The following is a 14,358-nucleotide window of genomic DNA, read 5'->3' on the forward strand; positions in this document are numbered from 1 at the left end:
GCGGCCTCCATCAACAGTTGCTGTAGGCGAAAATCTCTTTCTTTCCTTGTCCTTGGCTTGAACACCTTGCAAATCCTATGGCAAATCCTAGGCGGCATGCGCACACCTAATGTGGAATGGACATGAACAAGCACTCGAAGAATATGAATATTTCTGATACAATCTATTAAATCTGCACAGGAATGCCAGGGAAAAAATCATAAGCAGCACGTCACAATATAAATAGGAGTGCTTAAACGTTACTTGTCCCTAGAGAGAACAGCAGGTTTATTTATTCAAAATAAGATTTTTCCCTTTCAGCTACAAAGTGGTAAGCAAGAATTTGGCACCTCTTTTAGATGTTCTGAGGGATCTAGTCTAGCATCTGGATTAAAAATAACCCTCCAGAAGATATAAAGGAAATATACTTTGCAAAAATGGTTACCCTCATTGTATGAGAGCAGCTCATAATATTGACAAAGTTTAGGAGCAGTAATTAAATCTCATACACACTAATACAAGTTGTCATAATACACGGTCTGAATGATACAGGGTAGTCATATATCTTAAATTTAAACACATTTAAAATCCTTGCATCGCTCTACTGCGATGTTTAACTGTTTGGTGCTCAGGAACACTGTGCAAAATATAAGGATATCTGGCAAGATTATGGGATTGTTACAGTGTAAGAATACTATGGGAAAATACACAAAAAGTGTTAACACAAAGTGTTACTATGACTATACCACTATCTATATCTAGACATAAGCCATCCAGTGTTTCAGAAGCAGGAAACAGTTTCTCAGCATGTTTATGATAACTAAGAAAGGTACTGCACAGAGAATGGAAAGATATCTCATCTTACTTAGTAACAGAGCAGATTCTAACCCTCTCAGGTTAGCATCCTCCTTGGAGACATATCACCAATTTTCATCAAAAAGTTAATTTAACGAGATATGGGATTCTTCTTTTTTGTAAAGATCAGAGCCAAATTAAACACAATGAGCAGGTCTTCCTCCTCTTTGCCTTTGTTATTAATAAAATGACTGAACTGCTTTAGTATCCATTCCTGTCCTGTGAATATTTTGGAGTTCAGAAGATTTTCCCATTCAGCAGTGATAAAACTGAGAACCTTTTTGAGGAAAAACCAGGATGGGCAGTAGAGAGACCAACCAGGCCATGACCAAGGATCAGGGCACTTACATGGGATGTGGCAAATCTGGATTCATGTTCATACTCTGCCCCATCTGGAGCAGGGACTTGAACCAGGGTCTCCCAAAACCCAGGTGAATGCCTTACACACTGGGCTATGGGTGGGTTTTCCCATAGTATTCTTACTCTATTTACCTGATGATAATTGCACAAAATCTCTTTAATCTGTGCTGTAACCTAAAAATTCAATGAATAATTCTTTTCATATAGAGGAGACCCTTCTAAAAGGATCAATTAATGTATATTTAAAATGTTCTGCTGTCTCATGATAATTCCATGATCATAACCACCCAAAAAAGTTACAAGGTAAAGAGCATAAATTTCAAACAACTTCCTTGCAGCACAGAATGTCTGGATTTTCCCAAAACACTTTTCAGCAAAATATTTAAAGTGTCATCATTTCCTACAATTGTTTCTCTCAGCAGAGATGGCTAAAGTAAAAAAACAACAAGAAACCAAACCAAACAAAAAGCCACCCAGCTCTTCCTGGCTGGGAAAGAGTTTACCTTTACAGAAGAGTAATCTCAGCCACCAGATTGAAAAACGATCAGCTGTTCTACTTACTTATAGCAAGCATTAGTGTGTGTTATACAGTGAAATGCTCCATTAGACTCTTGTACTTCATTTTGCATTAAAAATTCCTATTAGGATGCCTGAATACTGCTGAGCAATACTAAAATTACTCGCTAAAAACAATAGTACTGAACTGGAAATATAGCACATTATTTTCCCATTACAGAACAAGACAGAGCGATTGCTATATGAAGAATTATTCATTGAATTTTTAGGTTACAGCACAGATTAAAGAGATTTTGTGCAATTATCGTCAGGTAAATAGAGTAGGTCTACCTCATCCACCCCCAAACAAACAGTTTACATTGAATAAACATTTGCAAGAGCTTTTCACACCTGAACTTCTGGTACGTCTGCGACAGGTAAGTATTCATAGACGAAAGATGCGCACTCTCTCCTTCAAAGAGTTTGTTAGAAGCAGCATGCTGAAGGACTTTCGCCACACAACCTAAATTCCTCCTCTGGTCAGAGTGTATCTGGCCTCCAGCTGTCATGTCAATTATATCAAAACCATCAGGAGCAACAATGGCTGGGTTCATGTAGCGATAGTATAGGAGGTTTCCAACAATCTATAGGAGAAATACTTTGAGATTTCTCTCTTCCCTAATGTACACTTTATTACAGTCTTAGAAAGCCCACCAAAGACTACACATTTCCTGGTTTAGATTTTAAGAAATCATTAACTAAGAAGCAGTAGAGAGCAATCTGTGAAAACAACTTCTGACGGAAGTATTATCTAGTTAGCAAACCGGAAAAGTCTACTGATCCCACAGAGATAAAAAAAGATGTTATTTAGTAATGGGCACTTACACCACGAGTATATTTATAACAACTGGTTTAAAAAACAAAACAAAAAGTCCCACTAAACAGGGAAAGAGTGCCCTAGACTTCTCATTTCATCAGCATTTTGGCCAGGTCTAATTTTTAAAAACCACTTATTTTAAAAAATGTTTAAATACCTAAAATTTTGGATGCATATATCAAGTTATAATAAATCCTGTTCTCACTCAAATAAGATTTCCATTACTATCCTTTTTCAACTGAATCAGAAATACTCTGAGGATAGACATTTGTAAAATTTCTACTTCCTATCCTACCTAAAAGCAGGAAGTGCAGACAGAATAAATTTTTTTTAAAGTAAGTTCATATATTATTTAAACTTCAGAAATAAGAGGTTCTATTCCTTTAATCTTTATTCCAAACTTCTAGCCCATCCCAAATATTTTAGTGAAGATTTTTTTTAAAGTAGTCTATTTAATGATAAATTCTACTCTTATCAATTAGAGCTGGGCAGGAAACAGTTTTCCTGTCCTGTGAATATTTGGGAGTTGAGAAGATTTTCCCATTCAGTACTGTGATAAAACAGAACTTTTTTGAGGAAAAACCAGGATGGCCAGTAGAGAGACCAACCAGGCCATGACCCAAGGATCAGGACACATATATGGGATGTGGCAAATCTGGATTCATGTTCATACTCTGCCCAATCTGGAGCAGGGACTTGAACCAGGGTCTCCCAAAACCCAGGTGAATGCTTTTTTACACACTGGGCTATTGGTGGGTTTTCAGAAACTGCCTCTTCTATTATATTTGAGCTGACCCAAGAGCTGAACTCCTGCGGGTGAGGAGTGAAGGACTCTTGACCTCTGGTACTTACTTCCTTTGCTAGTTTGCCAGAGCTCATGTCCGACCACTCAGTGGAATGTTTGACTTTTGAATTTAAGGGTTTTCAAATGATGAGCTGTGCTGGTCAGCGGGCAGGGTAGAGGTACCTTGTGGTGGAATCAGTTCACTACCCATTTAGGCGTAGTTGTCAGAGAAGTTTTAAAATAATGTAAATTTATAGAGATTCCCAGGCACTGTGGTGATGGGCCCAAAGAAATTATTGTAAACAGTGTTTATTGTAAACAGTATTAACGGTATTGTTTATTATTGCATAAAAGCAGAATAAACTTAACTGAGGAGATTTAGATTCTCAGAACGGCTCCAGACAAGAACTGTAACTCAAAAATGATGTCTTTTGAAGGACACTAGAAAAATCCTCAAAGTAATTCTGGATCCATTATAATTCAATTTTTTAAAATGCAACATGGATATTGGCAACTGTACTGAGATGCAAATATGTCTAATTAAAGCCAGATATAAGCCCTGTAGTTGTGTGGCAGGCACAAAGAATGACTTCACATTGCCTTCTGCAGAATACAATGGTTCTGACAGATGAAGGGAAGGGCACTGGGCCAGGAACATTCTGCATCACTTGACAGCACGCACGCTCCAGTCTAGACAAATGTCACATTCCCACAACTTTTACAAGCACCTTAAACAAATGTAGAGGATGGATTAACTCACTGTTTGCTCTTATAACTCTGCCTAAGTGTATTTATAGTATTAAAAAAACCCACCACATTTGAAGCAATTTCTGTCAAGTGTTCTAATTTCACCTTAGCAGAGTTAAAAGTGCAAAATCACAGTCATATTCTTCATGGAAGATCACTATTGAAGCAAAATCATGCAATCAAATATTTCTAGCTTCCTACAAAGTACCATTGACCTGATTTTCAATGGTGCTGGCCCACTGACTTCTGTAAGTGCTACAGATGCTGGGCACCATTGACTATATTTTCCAAGTCAGACAATATTAACACATGGAATTCCTTTCATCTTCACCCCCAGAAGTTTCTGTAAATACAAGTGTTAACAATTCTGTAGAAAGCTTATATGCAATAAATCTTGCTTCTGGCATAAACAGAAAGAACAAGCTGCTGACAGATCATCCTCACAAATCTACCTTTAATAGTTCATCTTCTGTTGCATCTGGGAATTTCTCATGGAGCGAATTCTTCAGAACTTTGGCTATATATCTCATTCCATAACTACATATAGAACAGATGAAAAAGGAAAATAATGGAAAGACTTAGATGAAACAAACAAATCATTCCATTCAACCAAGATACTGCATTTTCACAGACTAAACATTTATCACACAAAACAAGATGATAATGGGAAAACAACAAGGATTTACATTACAGATGCTCACTAGGTTTTATATCATATTTGGAATATATGATATGAAGCAATTGGTCCCTCTGTTGGAGAATTGCTATTATAGAGGCACGTACCACAGATCGTTATCTAAGGCAGTACAGATGGCTGTTTATACTGAATCCTGCATCAAAAGTTATTATACAAATGAACTGAAGTTACCAGACTCAATGTGGCACTTACGGCATCATACTGAGAGATGAGAATATGGACACAAGGACTTTATCAGTTACTGTTCTCAAGCTTTGAATGGACGACTCCAGTCTATTTACCACTTCCAGATGTTCTAATGCTTGTTCTGTTGTTACATCGTATGGCAATTTACTGCAAACGCAAGAGAGGTATTTACTGGGCTAAAGTAAACTGTGTACTATGACATTTCAAACAAAATTCATTAAAAACTCAGTTTATTTAATGCTATACAGTCTCAACTACTTATTTCATGTGTATTTCAGAGAACACATAAAATCAAGTGACTTAATATAACCAATTCTTCAAATGCATTTTTTTTAAAAACAGAAACAAAAACCCCACCAATATCAGTTCATTTTTTTAAAATGGAAAAACAAAAAAACACACACTATGGAAGTGATATGAACTGACCTCTTCCAGATACAAAGAGGAAAACCATGTATAATTATTCTAGTGTGAGGGTTCTTATGCACTAGCTTATGTGCTGAGAAGAAGGATGGTCTAGAGGTTAGGGCATTAGCTTGGCACTTGGGAGACCTGGTTCAGTTCCCTGCTCAATCACAGACTTCCCTTGTGACCGTGGGCAAGTCAGTCTCTTTGTGCCTCAGTTCCCCACATGTAAAATCCTCACAGGAGTGTTGTAAGGTGCTCATATATTAAGTGATGGGGTACTTAAGGTGGAGAAGTGTTATAAGCTAGTCCATCATTGGGGTTCCAATCCTTCAGTCAGAACTCCAAGCACTGGCTCTCTGTGCCATTGCAAAGCTCCGTTGAAGTCTATGAGGCTCTGTAATGGTGCTGGAGTCCATGCTAGCAGATACGATCACAGGTTCTGAGCTTAAGTTTATAAGCTACTTCATGGAGGAATCTACTATGCTATAAAACAACAGTACTAATAAGAATTACACCTCAACAAAAAGATACTCTAGTTCACTGTAATATAATAAGACTTAATGTATCACAAGCATACACCCCAGATGCATCTTCATGGTTTCTTGTGGAAGAGAAGAAAAAGCTTCACTCAATGAGAAAAGGATCCGGCATGAGGAATCACTCCAATATTAACAGAATGAATATGAACTATTCTATTTTCTCACTTACCTGGCCTCTCCAGTCTGCATTTCCAACTGGTTTACCCATGCCTTGTACACTTCCACAGGGCTGGTGTTGATGAGGAGGGATTTGTCATCCATGATTTCCCTCACCACTGGGGCCAAGAGCTGACGCAGTGTGTTCTGTCCACGAGCACCTCGATTAAAGCTGACAACCATCTTAATGACAGTAGGGTTTCCAGTGACTATATCCTGTATCTGGTCTACTTTGGAACTGCATTAAAAACAAAAAAAACAGTCCTTAACTGCACTGGAACCAATTTTCAGGTTTTGGGTTTTTTTTATATACAAGTTAGAAAAGTTAGAAAAATTGCCAAGTTCCTAACTGGTTCTTTAATGATTAAAATCAAATCAAAATAAAATCGCATTTATAGATAAATCACTAATCCATGAACTGTAATGAAGATTAAAATGTAGAACCTACCACAGGATGAGCCTTCTGCTTATTACACACATTTACAAATTACATTTGTGAAGGAAAATAAAAGCTCTGAAACTCAACTGCATATTCAAGCAAAAAGTAGGAACAAAGAAGCCAAAATAGTTGTACTTTTAGTACATGTAAATATTTACCTCCAAGATTAAGTAAAAATCTAAGATTATGCAGACTTTGCTTCTCTACCAGACAGCCTCCCTGAATCCAAGGTATAAAACATTTATAACCTTCTCAGTCAATTTATTATTAAGTTCCACTGATAGAAGACTAATTTCCCCACTAACAAATAAAAATATGATTTGACATCAAATGAAAAACAAGTTTAAGAATGCAGTTCAAAGAAAATTTTAAAGTCTAACAGATATCCTATCTTCAGAGGAATGAGAGGTTCTAGACAATGTACATACTTGATCTCCTCTTCTAGAGCAGTTTTAAAGAGCTTGAGAAGCAGGTATTCTTCTCGCTGATTGGAGGCATAGTTGTACAGAGTAAAAATGACTGTATCCATGAACTTTGTTGACTTGTTCTGAGGCATCTGGAAAATCAGCTTAGCCAGATACATGGGATTAGTCTAGGAAAGAAACATTATGGAGGTGATTTATATATTGCTAAAATGATAAGTTTTCCCACTACCTGCACAAGCCATAAGGAGTCTGCTCACCTTTGAATGCACACATATAGCTTTCATTAACATTAATGAAAGTTATGTTTGCATTGTTAAGGCTATACCTTCTCAGAGCGGTTACTATTAAAAGCTTCACAATTACACTTTTGGCCTAATTTTAATGCAGTATTCACTATACTGAGCATTAGGCTATTGTAACACTAAGCCTGGGGAATACTGTGAATGCTGCAGCAGTAGTTACTTGCAAATGACAATTGTAAGTATTTTAATGGCGACCTCCCTAAGTTCTGTACGCTATGCACTACCTCCACAAATGGAAAGCCAAGTGAAGCCAGTACTAAATATTTATCACTAGTCCTTATTAGGATACAAGTTTAAAAATATAAAAAAGCATATAACCTACCTGAAATATACATTTACAGTAGGAACTCAGAGTTACAAACACCTCGGGAATGGAAGTTGTTTTTAACTCTGAAACGTTCGTAACTTTAAACAAAACATTGCGGTTGTTCTTTCAAAAGTTTACAGCTTTGAAACTTTACTATGCAGAAGAAAAATGCTGCTTTCCCTTTTTTTAGTAGTTCACGTTCAACACAGTATCGTACTGTATTTGCCTTTTTTTGGTCTCTGCTACTGATTGTGTACTTCAGTCAACCACACACCTCATTTGGAACCAGGTCAGTTTGTAACTCTGGTGTTCATAACACTAAGGATCTACTGTAGGTAATTAGCAGACATGGACATGTGAATGTTCCAAAGTTTTGCTGTATGTAATGTGCTAATATACGTAAATTATGTCTACACTGATGTCACTTAGAATAAAAGGTACACAAGTTTTACTTTACAAGGTTATCAGATTTTAGAAATCTTAAAACTGATATTTTTGGGACCTCCATACTTTGATGTTTTTTCCATTTCATCATCAAAAAGGTGTTTATACCCAAAACTTCCTGTGAGTTAAAAATACATCTGAAGGAAAAATAAAAGTGTATACCTCTCCCCTCCCTTCCCCCATGAACGAAAGTGGGGGAGGGAAAACAAACAAATAAGTCTTCTAAAGAAACTTACCCAAATTCAGACTGAAACACATTACATAATAAAATGTCAATCATACAGTAGCTTCTTTCCCCTACACACAAAGTATTTTCAGTATTTTTAAACTTGAAAGAATGTGGAAGAAAATGGTTTTTCCTGCTCAGATTTGAACTATGCATCCAAACTGAGTTGACAGGATGGAGGTGGAGGGAGAAAAGACGAGACAAAATCCAGCGGGCTCATATTACTGCAGACAGTTGCAAGCCTAGAAGAGTTGGGAATTTAAAATAATTTCAAGGAAGGGAACAGCAACGAATTATCTCGTGCACAATTTAAGGCCAATAGAGCCGTTTTCTATTAGGGAAACAAATTTAAACTATACAGCGTTAATTTTCAAGCCCATTTAAAATCAATCATCCAGCAAACACCACTTGCTGGCTGTGCTCAGCTGTGGTCTGTAGTAACTGTGTTTACTGTACACTACACCTGCAAAGAAATCTCTCCCCCCTCATTCTCATTAGAACAAGAAATGAACACACTTTAAAAAGTTTTGCTTAACACAAGCCATTTGGGGGCAAATTAATCCCCACATTAGGACTTACCTGCAAAAGGTAAAACAGGTGTTGATAGGCCTCCAGCTGTTTTCTCCTCTCTTTGCTCAAGCCTTTGATGCCCTGTTTGTCACCTGTCACCATCTCTTCCACCTGATTTTTGCTTTTTTTGTTTAGCTTCTTGCTGTGCAGTACCACATCCTACAGACACAAGTGAGCCATTATATATATATATTCACACAGAAATATAAAGCAATATGGTAAACTGCCATTTCTCAACCATCTTAAATAGGATGTTTCTACATTGGTCTATTTATTCAAAGATTTTAATATCAACCCCTTTTTATATTTAGGCCCAATATAGCACATTAACTAGACAATATTTTTCACTACTACATCACTTTACTCATGATTAGAGTTTTATTTAGATTTATAAAAAGGTAAAACATCAAACAACTCTGAGTGCCATCTTACACCAGTTAAAATTCACAATAAGAATATATTAGACTGTCTAAACACACAGTCCCTACCCATAACTCCCATGCTCAATCAAACGTGGCTCCAAAACACAAGTTTTGGCATGCCAATAACAACCCAATGTAATCCTATCATCGCATCCCCTTCCCAAACAGTGGGAAAAATTTGCTGCTGGGTAGAATTTCAGTGCCCACTAAATGATAATTGTCAGGGTATCACAAGCTCATGTTAGTTGTCAAAAAGCCTGTACAAGAGCAAACTCTTTACAATGATTTTTAAAATTGGAAGTCAGATTTGTTCTATTGTTAGAAAGCTGCTTAAAAACCACAAAGAATGACCTCATGCTTCTGTGTATTACTGCTGCCCATGTCTATCATAATAAAAACACCTGGTATTCAGTGAGATGTGAAGTAACATGGTGCCAGGAACTAAACAATTCCTACTTTTGCTCCCCATTGAGACACTAATACTTTAAGAAAAGCTAACTGGCAGGCAATAAAGTGGAAGTGACTGTGTGCCATTCATTAACGAGTCTAAACAGCAGCAGTCCTCAATGATTTGAGACCATTCCTAGGTCAATTCTCACCAAAAGCTTTCTAAAGTACAGCTACTTCTTACATAGGTTGTATTGACTGTGGTTCTTCTTGGCATACACTAAATAAAAAAGGCAACTGCTTCATCCCCAGGACCATCCTAACTGATCCTGCATTCTTTCAGCACACAAACCTCCGTTGCCTTCAGTGCATTCTATAGAAATAGTTTGAATAAAGCCTGCTGACCTGTAGAGAGATCCTGTTCTTCACCAGTAGACCAATCTTTATATCCATCAAGTTCAAGTCATTTTCCAGCTGTTGATTGGATCGGATTTTTGTAACCACCCCCTCCCTTAACCTTGTTACTTCTAGTTCTTCCTGAAAATCTAAGTCACTTTGGTCCAGGAGGTAAGCAAATTTGCGCAAGACGCTCAAGGGTGGATTTTCAGCACCAACTGCAGTTAAGGTAAATGAGCTCATATTAGTTATTTTATTTGCTTGGTCTGACATACACAGACACAGTATACCTTTACATTTATAAATATCAATGTTTAGAATTCTTTTGTACCTTTTGTACATAGTGACATCTATGGTCAGAATGCCAACACTGCAGAAAGGAGTTTATGTCACTGAGAGCAAGAGTAGAATATTTTATGTAACCAGAACTGTGTGTAATAATTTATGTAAATATATTAACCGTTTAATAAATGTTAGTATCTGCTTCTGAAGAGCCAAAAATGCAAGACTCAAATATTAGAAATCACAACTGAACACTCTTATTCTAAAACGTATATGTTACCCCACCAATTTACACTCAAATGTTTATCACCAGCACTTACTTAGTGTTCTGTAGTCCTCCCTAGCTTTGTTTGCTCTAAGAAATGCTTGTATTTTCACAATTTCTTCATTCTGGAAAGACCAAGACTAAACACTTTAGAAAGCATTGAACAGGAAACCTCCAACAACAGCTCATGTTCTATGAAGAGAGATAATGAAGAGTACTATAGACATCTACCAAACACTGTGATAATTAGAAAAAGTTTCAATGTCTTCACAGTTATAATGTATTTCTGTTAAGAGACATATGGGGGATGTCTATAATTTCAAGAAATACATGCATTACTACTACATTAGTTCTCTCCTCAAAGGGGGTGTGGTGGAGAAATGCCTTACGTGATCCTTGAAATACTGCAGCCGTTTCTTGTAAGCCTTCCTCGCTAGCCACATTTTGACCCACGACTGAATCTAAAAGTCAAATAAAAACTTAAGAGGAATTGTAGGAGAACTAAGAATTTTGCTAATTTTATCTGGCTCTTTTAAAAAACGAGTTTAGATGCTTGATGAGGTTAGTTGCATAGCACACAATTTCAGCAAAGTCAATGGATTCACATGCAGAGCTAACGGGATGATTGGACTCTGCGATCTAATGGTCAGAACACTGGACTAGACAGTGGGACTGGGACTCAGGAGACCTGGGTTTGATTTCTGGCTCTGGCTCTGCCACCGGTCTGTTGGGTGACGTTGGCCAAGTCACATTCATCTCTGAGCCTTTGTTTCCCAGGATATAAAATGGAGATAATGACATGACCTCCTTTGTACAGAACTTTGAGATCAGATCAAACACACTACAGTAACTCCTCATTTAACGTCCTCCTGCTTAACGCTATTTCAAAGTTACGTCGCTGCTCAATTAGGGAGCATGCTAGTTTAAAATTGTGCAATGCTCCCTTATAACGTTGTTTCGCTGCCTGCTCTGTCCACTGCATGTAAGATTTTGTGGAAGGGCAGCGAATTTACAAGGGAGCATTGTACAAGTTCCTCTTCTCCACCTCCTCCCCCTCCCTCCCAGCACTTCCCAAGCTGTTTGGCAGCACTTAGGACTTTTTGGAATGGGGGGGGGAGGGGGAGGGGCAGGGAAGTGCTGCCTCTCCACTCCTCCCCCTCTCTCCCAGAAAGTCCTAAGCACGAAGCGCTGGGAGGGAGAGGGAGGAGGAGTGGAGAAGCGCCACATCTCCGCTCCTCCCCCTCCCTCCCTCCCAGAAGGTCCTATGCGCCACCAAACAGCTGTTTGGCAGCACTTAGAACTTTCTGGGGGAGGAGAAGGAGCAGGGATGTAGCGTGCTTCGGAGAGGAGGTGGAGTGGGGGTGGGAAGAGGAGGGCCTGGAGTGGAGCGGGGATGGGAAGAGCGGGCCTGGAGCATCCCCCGGCAAAGTCGGCGCCTTTTCTTCTCCGGGTAAGCTGCCACTGTGCTTCCTAGTGTCCTGGCCTGCAGTGGGCTGTGCCTGTGTGAGGTAAGCCGGGGCACTTCCCAACCACAGTACAGTACAATATATAATGCCTTTTGTCTGCCCCCAAAAAATATGTCCTTGGAACATAACCCCCTGCATTTACATTAAATCTTATGGGAAAACTGGATTCATTTAACATCGTTTCACTTAAAGCTGCATTTTTCAGGAACATAACGTTAAGTGAGGAGTTATTGTATATAAGAGCTAACTATCATTTTTATTACCACCACCAGCATTTCATAAATTGATAACACATTTTGCAAATAATCATACTTGACAGTCTCGGGCTTTCAATGGAAGACTCAAGGTATTAATCACTCAAAGATCAGTTTTCTTGGATTACTAGCTGCTGTCAGAACTTTGAGCCTGCCATGTAACGCCCAACGGAATAGGAACACTCGCAGTTTTACCGCAGCAGCCCCTCTCCCTACATTCCTTGGGCTTTCAAGTGTTTGGATTCCCCCAACAATGAGGAAACATTATCCTTAGAGCAAACCCTAATTCCGCTCATCATAGATGGAAATTTACCTTGATGATAGCAGCAACATTGCCTTGAAGCAACCGCAATCTGTCAGTGTAGCTTTTCCTTTGTTTATATCCTTTCCAGAAAGCCTATTTCAAAAAGCAGGTTAGTAGTGTGCCCATTAGTTTCACCATGCATATACTTGGAAAACCAAGTTTATATAATCTTGTTCCACAGAGAAACCGCTGTTCAATTTAAAAAAAGTAAGGAGAAAAATGTGAGTGAGGCACATCTGTCCTTTACAAGCCCTCATCCAATCCTGTAGCATCAACCTTCACCTCTGTGCTGATGACTCATGAGTTCACCACTCCATTCTTGACCCAGGATGTCAGCCTCTGTGTCACTCAGGCCTGGAACTTCTCAGTCCAGCGCTCTGCATGCCATTTTTGATTTCAGACTCTAAGCCTGCACCTTTAGGCAGTTTCCAAATCTTGTCTCTCTTGTTCCATGGTGTCGCAGAGCTGCCCTATCTTCTGTCTACACTGCTATAACTTTGTCCACGCCCCCTTCATCATCAGTCTTGACTACTGCAACCTCCTTTCCTTTCTGGCCTTCCTGGCATCCATTGTCAGCCTCTCGGCCCCATTCAAAGCTAAGACCTTCTTGCCTTCTCTAACCACACCACCCTCTCAAATTCTTTCATCTGGCTCCCAGTTCTCTATCCCATCAAATACCAGTGCTGGTCCCTGCCTTTAAAGACCCTGCCAGTCTAGTTCCTCCCTCCTCACCCATTCATCTTATTGTGTTGCCTGTTTTACCGATGCCACCCTCTATCATCCGCCTGTCTGCTTCTCTCACAAGCCATTTGGACTTCACCTCTCCTAATACTTCAATAGCCATTTTTTTTGGGATACCCACAGGAAGTTGCCATCTGGCTAGGGATATAGCCAGTGGGGACTTGGAACATTTATCTTGTGCATCTTGGGTAAATGCATGTTTTATTATCACTTTCTACATGCTCCATCTAGTTTCTGAGGATAGCTACACATACTTGCTGAATCTGGTCTTGGAGGATTCCTTCCCAAAGAGCATGCAATTTTTTGTACTGGGTCTGTACAGCACCTACCACAAGAGAGTTCCAATCCTAATAATGCCTCTAGCATCAGCATAATTATATATAGTTTACCACTAATCTGTAGCAGCAAAAATAAGTTTTGATTCATTGCAGTACGCACCCATTCTAGAATTTTTTTTTTTTAAAAAAACTGAATTTTAATGCTACAGAGGTCAAGCTTATTGAGCAAGTTTACTATTAAACTATACTATTATAGTACATGCAGGAATAGTGTAAAAATATGTAAAACCACAAAGCATACACAAAAGCACCATTGCTGGCCTATCAAGATGTGCATGACATGCTCTGTAAAAGCCAAAGGTACTCCTTTCAGAGTATTGTGCATTGAGCGAATTTAAGTAATACTCTTGGAATCAGGCAAAGTTGTTAACGTTGCCTCTCCCTATTCAATTATATGAGCATTTGCTTTGCAAAGCAGAAGCAAACGGCTTCTGACTGGTGGAGAGCACAGAAAGGAATGTACTTCCTGAATGATCCATGCCTTGGCAGAGAACTAGAGCTTCAATATTAAACTCATTACCTTCCATCCTCCTACTCTTTTCCTCGCACTCCCAATTAAACATCAAAGCAGTACTCAGGAAGAAGCTAGTGGTAAGAATCACTGGGCTTCTCCAACTGGACTGTTATATACTACATTTATACATGATCTATAGCCATTTTAAACTGACAAACCTCCAGTTTACACACAAAGCATTTCTTTCAATAAG

General features: G+C 38.7%; 1 protein-coding gene across 3 annotated transcripts in view; it reads right to left on the reverse strand.

Annotated features, from left to right (window-relative positions):
* The window catches only part of IQGAP2 (IQ motif containing GTPase activating protein 2), a 242,355-nt gene that overhangs the window by 34,872 nt on the left and 193,125 nt on the right, over positions 1 to 14,358 (reverse strand). For all 3 annotated transcript variants that reach the window (XM_048851522.2, XM_048851521.2, XM_048851523.2), the window contains 10 exons: positions 12,582 to 12,665; positions 10,938 to 11,009; positions 10,604 to 10,673; positions 10,011 to 10,219; positions 8,806 to 8,955; positions 6,951 to 7,114; positions 6,097 to 6,321; positions 4,987 to 5,127; positions 4,550 to 4,634; positions 2,101 to 2,333 (listed from right to left, as the gene is read on the reverse strand). In XM_048851522.2, coding sequence (XP_048707479.1) covers positions 2,101 to 2,333; positions 4,550 to 4,634; positions 4,987 to 5,127; positions 6,097 to 6,321; positions 6,951 to 7,114; positions 8,806 to 8,955; positions 10,011 to 10,219; positions 10,604 to 10,673; positions 10,938 to 11,009; positions 12,582 to 12,665 — 1,433 coding nt within the window. The remainder of the gene's footprint in view (positions 1 to 2,100; positions 2,334 to 4,549; positions 4,635 to 4,986; positions 5,128 to 6,096; positions 6,322 to 6,950; positions 7,115 to 8,805; positions 8,956 to 10,010; positions 10,220 to 10,603; positions 10,674 to 10,937; positions 11,010 to 12,581; positions 12,666 to 14,358) is intronic.

Source organism: Caretta caretta, chromosome 5 (genome assembly GCF_965140235.1).
Source record: "Caretta caretta isolate rCarCar2 chromosome 5, rCarCar1.hap1, whole genome shotgun sequence".
NCBI classification, from domain to species: Eukaryota; Metazoa; Chordata; order Testudines; family Cheloniidae; genus Caretta; species Caretta caretta.